General features: G+C 52.5%; 1 protein-coding gene across 1 annotated transcript in view; it reads right to left on the bottom strand.

Moving 5' to 3' along the window:
* Nucleotides 1-6,818, bottom strand: part of Itgb2 (integrin subunit beta 2) — a 34,543-nt gene that overhangs the window by 3,567 nt on the left and 24,158 nt on the right. The window contains exons 9-14 of the mRNA XM_021205582.2: nt 6,260-6,349; nt 4,922-5,062; nt 4,328-4,515; nt 2,787-3,031; nt 2,140-2,362; nt 1,319-1,521 (exon numbers count right to left, since the gene is read on the bottom strand). Of these exons, the coding sequence (XP_021061241.1) occupies nt 1,319-1,521; nt 2,140-2,362; nt 2,787-3,031; nt 4,328-4,515; nt 4,922-5,062; nt 6,260-6,349 (1,090 nt within the window). The remainder of the gene's footprint in view (nt 1-1,318; nt 1,522-2,139; nt 2,363-2,786; nt 3,032-4,327; nt 4,516-4,921; nt 5,063-6,259; nt 6,350-6,818) is intronic.

Raw genomic sequence — 6,818 nt, 5'->3', positions numbered from 1 at the left:
AAAACTGAAATGCAAAAAAAGGTAAATGCATATTTTTTACTAAGCCACCTCCCCAGAGCTATTATAAAAATAAAAAAAAAAAAAAAAAAAAAAAAAAAAAAAAAAAAAAAAAAAAACACCACTTGGGAGCCGGTGAAATGGATCAGCCAGTAAAGGCGTGTGCTGTGCATACAGGGTGACCTGAGTTTGAACCCCTGTTACAAAAGGTGACTGATGTGCACACATGTATGTACACACTAATCATGATAAAGAACTAGAAAATACAGAAAAAAATGGAGACTTCCAGGAAACACAGCAAAAGTATGGCCACTTTCTGGAAATTTCTAATGGTTTCCGGGAATGTACAGGAACAGGTCTGGCCTCTTCCAAGACTTGTGGGGGCATCATGGGGCGTTGAGTGCCCCAACCACACCCCCCCTCTGCTTCCGCTGACTAGGAGAACTGGCCCCGGGAACCCTTCTGCCTTTAGGATGTGACACTAGAGACCAGGAAATGATCTCTAAGTTCACTGGTCTCACTGGGTCTGGCAAAGACCACAGGCAAGTGGAGGGCCAGTAAACAATGTTTGGGGATGGGATCACCTCCGCTTCCCTGAAGCCCTCCACGGGGCATTCTGAAGAAGCAACAGACACCATCCCTCAGGATCCTCCCATGAGATGAGAGATGCTCTGGCTAGACAAGGTGCTACTGCAATGGCATCCTACTTGTGGTGGCTTGAAATAGGAATGGACTCCCATAGACCCATGTATTTGAATGTTTGGCCCATGGGGGAGTGACACTATTAGGAGGCGTGGCCTCATTGGAGTAGGTGTGCCTTTGTCGGAGGAAGGATGTCACTGTAGGGGCGGGCTTGGTGATCTCTTATACTTGAGCTCTGCCCACTGTGGAACCAGTCTCCTGCTGTCTGTAGATGAAGAACTCTTGGCTCCTCCAGCACCATGTCTGCCTACACACTGCCATGCTTCCTGCCATGATGAAAATGGACTACATTTCTGAAACAGTAAGCCAGCGCCAATGAAATATTTGCCTTGGTAGCCTTGGTCACGGTGTCTCTTCACAGCAAACTAAGACAATACCCAGTATATATTGGAGCTGCCACCAGGAGACCCCATCTAATGTTCATCTCCTCATACAGGGCCGGGTAAGGAGTGGGAATGAGAGGGCCATGGGGCAGAGCCTGTGGATGGCTGCCAGCTGCCCTGCCCAAGTGTCCCGGATGGCTCTGCCTCCTGCTTTGCCCCGTGGTCAGAGTTCTCCTTACTGTGCTCCACTGAGACCAGACCATGAGCTCACACCCCCAGGTACTACCCAGCCTCACCTCGACTGTCCTCCACATGGATGTTGTAATTGTTCCTTCCATCCTTCTGCTGCAAAGTGTAAGTTATCCAGCAGCCTTCTGAGTCCCTCTCCTTGCAGGGCTTTCTCTTCAAAGGGATAGTCTGCAGCGTCATACCGGCACACTGAACACTACAGTTCTTCTCAAAAGGGCCCTTATCAAACTTCAGGCACTCGGCACAAGAGCTGCAGAGGAGGAGGAAGAGTTGGGTGGGGTGGGTGTTGAGAGCATGTAAGGGCATGAGGTGTGAATTGGCACACATCGGGAGTTTCGAGGGCGCATCAGCAACGACAGGGCACGCAGGTACGTGAAGATGCGTGGTTGTGGAAGGGTGCGCTAGTGTGTCAAAGTGCGTGTGCCAGGATGTCTAGGTGTGTGTGGGTACACTGACTGGTATTTGAGGGTGCAAGGTCATGTGTATGATTCAGGAAAAAACATGGTTGTGTCTGGTGTATGGTCTGAAGAGAGTGTGGTCATTTGCAAACTAGGCAGTCCTGGGTGGAGGACCTAGGAGCTTTCAGTCTCAGGGTAACCAAAAGAGGGATGAGAGAGACACAAATTGTGGTCCTAACAGGGTGTGGAAGGCAGAGCCAGTGTTAATGAAAACTTCATTCAAAGGCTGAAGGGGCCTAGGCCTAGCACCCTCCCTGTGAAGCCAGGGCTCCTGCAGCCATGCAAGAAGGTGGGTGGTGGCAGGGACACTGGACCTGATGAATCCTGCTAAGAACTCTGGAGCAGTGGTGTCCCCAAGGGCTCCCGGGTTGTCCGGCAGTGAGGCCAATGTGGGCAGTGGGAACACTTACGTGTGGTTGTCAATGCAGTGCGAGGTGCAGCTAGGACACTCCTCACACATCGGTGGCTGGTAGCCTTCATCACATATGCACCTGTTGCATTGGCACCGGCCACGGCCACTGCACTCTACCAGCCGTGCATTCAGACAGCCTGTGGTGGACCTCTCACACTGGCAGGCCGAGCCCTCGAAACCCTTCTCGCAATTACATTTGCCACAGTAGCAGGAACCCCTACCTGAAAAACAACCAAGGGTACCATGATCCACTTCCCTGCAGGCTGCTACGAACAGGGACTCATCCTCCCTCCACCGTGCTCCCCAGACTGATCAAGGAGGACTTGTACTTAAGCCTCCTCTACCTCTTCACATGACCTCAGAGCACCATGGAAGGATGGCTTAGCAAAACCACAGAGGCCAGGCAGACCTTCCTGGCCTGCATCTTCAGCAACTTGGCTACCATCCAGCCAGATGGAACCTCTCTATTGTATCTGAAAAGCTCTTGAATCAGGACATGCATTCCCCACCACTGCCTTCCCAGGACAACACTGACTGACACAGACACAGATACAGGCCATTGCTAGCCTTGTCTGTCTGCCCCCCCCCCAATGTCCCACTTAATATCTCCTGGTACAAACGGACAAGAAAGCCCCCAACACTAACCTGAGCCACCGCAGACCTGGCTGTCATATCTTTCACAGTTGACATTGTCACACTCGCAGTATTGCCCGTAGATCTTTTTGTTTGGGACGTCACTGGTGTGGCACATACACTGCCCACAGATGCAGTCCCCAAACCCTGAGCACACGATGGAACTATTGTCCTTCCGACAGTTTCTCTCCAGCTCCTGGCTGCTTCGACCCTGAGTCTGGCACTCACAGTTTTTCCCAATGTAGCCAGACTCACACCTGGTGTGATGTGGGAGGGGATGTACTTAGGTGTGCCCTTGGGAAGGGGATACCTGTCCTTCCCGGCCCAACAGTCACTCAAAAACCTGTAAAGTATGCCATAGCACACCCGCTCTCCAAAAGTCTCCCGAGCATGTGCCATGTAGTAGGCAAAGATGTCTCGGGGTCACACAGTGACTGTTCTGTGAGCATGGTACCTCTTCACCTGGGAGCTGCCTGAGACTTGTGTTAGTGGATTGTCCCAAGAAGCCAGTATCTGTCCCCCCCTGACCTAGACTTGGAAGGAGGTCTGGTGGAGATCCTAGATCACTGCCGTATCACTGAACTAGGTAGACAGAAGAATGTATGGACACCATACATAGCTTAGTAAGAGAAGAATGGCAGTAGCTAACCCCAACGCATTTTGCGCTGTCCTCCTGCAGGAGGAAGCCACAGAATTCACTGACCAATGGCCCAATCCTCCAGGCAAGTTAGCTCAGCTTTGTACAGAGGTCACCTAGGGCTGTACACTTAGGATCAGGGCAAGGTGCTACCGGCCAGGGGTGGGGGTCGGGGTGGGGCAGCCGCAGAAACCACCACTGTTAGAGTTTCTGGGAGGAGGTATACAGCGAGTGCAGGTCTCTCTCTCTCTCTCTCTCTCTCTCTCTCTCTCTCTCTCTCTCTTAAAACTTATTTATTATATCTAAGTACATTGTAGCTGTCTTCGGACATACCAGAAGAAGGTATCAGATCTTATTACAGATGGTTATGAGCCACCATGTGGTTGCTGGGATTTGAACTCAGGACCTTTCGGAAGAGCAGTCAGTGCTCTTAACTGCTGAGCCATCTCTCCAGCCCAGGATAGAGCATCTCAAAGATCAGAAACTGGGACAGCAATTGGAAGGAGATGGCTGGTATCCAGACCAGCAACTACAGCCTCTATGCTGATCACACTGCATCCCTCCTCCTCCTCCTCCTCCTCCTCCTCCTCCTCCTCCTCAAGGTAGAGCATCCTGAACTGAGTCCTGTATATACATGTCCACAGGATGGCTTTAGGGCCCAGGCTACCAGGAGTGGTCAGCTATCCCAAAGGAGCTCTAGCCACATGCTGCAGATCTGATTGGTCAGAGTCTCTGAAGTCAGAGAGCTAGGCTATGGGAGCTCCTGTAGAACGTCTACTTCCTGGGTGAGCTGGCCATACCTACTTTACTTAAGACATGTGGCTCACTAGCAGGCGTGCCATGCTATGGGCTGGCCTCATCTGCCGATACCTTTTCCATGAACTGATGCCCCACAGGCCACACGTATCCTCCTCACCTGCAGATGCCACATTCCATGACTCCCTTGCCTCCACAGAGATTCTGCTCCCGACTCTGGTCCTGGCACTGACATTCACACTGGGGACGGACCTGCACGGTCACTGTATCCGTGAAACCCAGTGCCCGGATGACAAAGGACTGCTCCTGGATACACTCTGAAGCCGTGACCTTTACTTGGAAGGTGACCTATAGGGCAATGGTTGCCTTCAGTTTGCTACTGTGGGTGACCAGGCCTTATTTTTTGTCCTTTGCCCAGTCTCTCAGATACGTGTCCAGCAGGTGCCCCTAGAGGGCGCTGTCATTCCATGCCCATCTTTCTACCCAGGGCCTCTGTAGATAGAAATGTGCGGGTATTCATTGTGTTGATAGGCGTGAAGTTGAAGCTGAGACCATGTCTGCTACCCTCCCCTAATATTCTATCTGGCCTCCTCACGGTGTTTAAAGGGAGAAGAGGCGGGGCCCTGGTCACTAATGGTTTCTTCCCTTGCTTATTCCTGTGATCCTCCTTTTCTTCCTAGCTGTCTTTGGGAATGGGTCACCAAGATGGCCACAGGATCCTCCAACACCCTGCTATAGGAGAGGCCAGGCTCACCGGGTTGTTGATCTGCACGCCATCACAGTCCCCTCGGGATTTGCCTATACTCGATGCTCCATTACTGCAGAAGGAGTCATAGGTGACTTTCAGGGTGTCCGGGAGGGTGCTGTGGTCCAGGAAGACTCTAGAGGAGAGTTTCTATGGGAAGAGAGCAGCTGTGCTCAGGAGAGACAGGTGTGGCTGTCCCTGCTATCGCATCATCAAGTCCCTCCTGCACAGCAGCGGATGACACAGACACCTAACGGGGAACTCAGTGGTTTCGTCAGCATGGGACAGCTGGCTGATGTCATGGGGTTGCTCTGAGACAGGCTACCAGCAGGTGACCAGCACAGACACGGGCCATGGACCCTGTGAGGACTCTCCCTTCACTGTTGAACCCCAGGGTTAGCAGAGGAGGAACAATGATAGACCGTTGATGTGATGTGAGAGCTGAGGCAGAGCTGGAAAGAGAAAGAGTCCAGGTGGCATCCATCAAGTAGGCAAAGGTGACATCACCTAAGTCATCGCTGTGAAGATGGAGCTAGGCATGACTGGGCAGTGGCCAGGTACAGGAGTCTGCCTGAAGCACCCAGGGCTCACAGGGCCAGAGAAGAAATCAGGATTCCCCACCCTGGCACCGGGGTTGTTTTCTAATCAGCAACAGTCATATTGAGAGACTTCCCACACAATATGTGCTGCCAGCCTTCAAGATGCTCAGCAACAGGATGCGGGCCAGATCGTTGGGGACACCTGTCACTGAGAGATTTCTGTTAATTCTTGGGTCTGGATGTTGTCTGAGCCCTGAGCCATGTTGGGTGCACACTGGTATTCACCAGGACACTGGGCCTCTGTGGCAAGCAGATCTGCTTGCATTTGGACAGATTGCCCATCCCCAAGGAGGAGGATGGAAGAGGGGTCAAGGAGGGCTCACCCAGAATAACGTTAGGGACTGGCATATAAGAGACACAAAGGGAATCTTCACAGGGTCCAAGGCCACTGTGCTGATTTCTGGGGTCTCCCCACTCTGAGGGGTACCATTCTGCCTTCTCCAGCCCTCTACATCCCCACTATTCCACGACAGTTGCATGGAAGAGCCAGGAAGAAGGTCAGGAAATGCCCAGGTAGGGTCTGAGACAGCGTGGCCATGAAAGGATGCAAGCTGTGGCAAGTGGCCAGTCTATTTCTCCGTACCCTCCCTTCTTTCTCCCTGCCCTGCCTGTCCAGAAGCTATGAGGATCTCAGCAGGAGCCCCCAAAAGACAATATGTCCTCCTCATCCCTGCACCCCCCATCTACTTATCCGCTGACCCACTGGATGCTTGCCAGCCCGCCCCACCCAGCTTTGCTGGAGACTCACGTAGTAGGCATTCTTGATGAGCTGTACCACGTTGCTGGAGTCGTCAGACAGTTCCCCCACTGCTGACTTGGGGATAATCTCTGTGAGTTTCTGTGGAGGAGAAGATCAAGCTAGTGCAGGCCCCGCCACAGCCATGAGGCTCGAGATGACTGCCCAGGGCCCCCTCCTTTCTTTCTTGTGAGCCGGCTCATAGGACATTCAACGAGTCAGTGGTAATACTGCGGCATGCAGGCAACAGATTCTTGGAGCAAAACCCAAGCAGCCAGGCCTGGTGGTGAAGCCTTTCACCTTAGCTGGGGCTGGAAAGCAGCAGGCCCTGAAAACCTGGGTCTAGAGCCCCAGACCTGCCTTTCTTCACAAGTTCAGGGACTGACGGGGTTACTCAGCCAGACTGTCTCAGAAAAAAACCCAGCAGTGGGATAAGGTGACAGAGCATAGATTCTATCCCCTGTTCTGATTAAGAAAGGGAGAGGGCTGGATGGTGGGGGCGAATGCCTTTAATCCCAGCACTCGGGAGGCAGAGGCAGGTCGATATGTTATGAGTTTGAGGCCAGCCTGG

The sequence above is a fragment of the Mus pahari genome, chromosome 9 (genome assembly GCF_900095145.1).
Source record: "Mus pahari chromosome 9, PAHARI_EIJ_v1.1, whole genome shotgun sequence".
NCBI lineage: Eukaryota > Metazoa > Chordata > Mammalia > Rodentia > Muridae > Mus > Mus pahari.
Note: the sequence above shows the minus strand (reverse complement) of the source record. Positions and strands in the feature narration are given on the sequence as shown.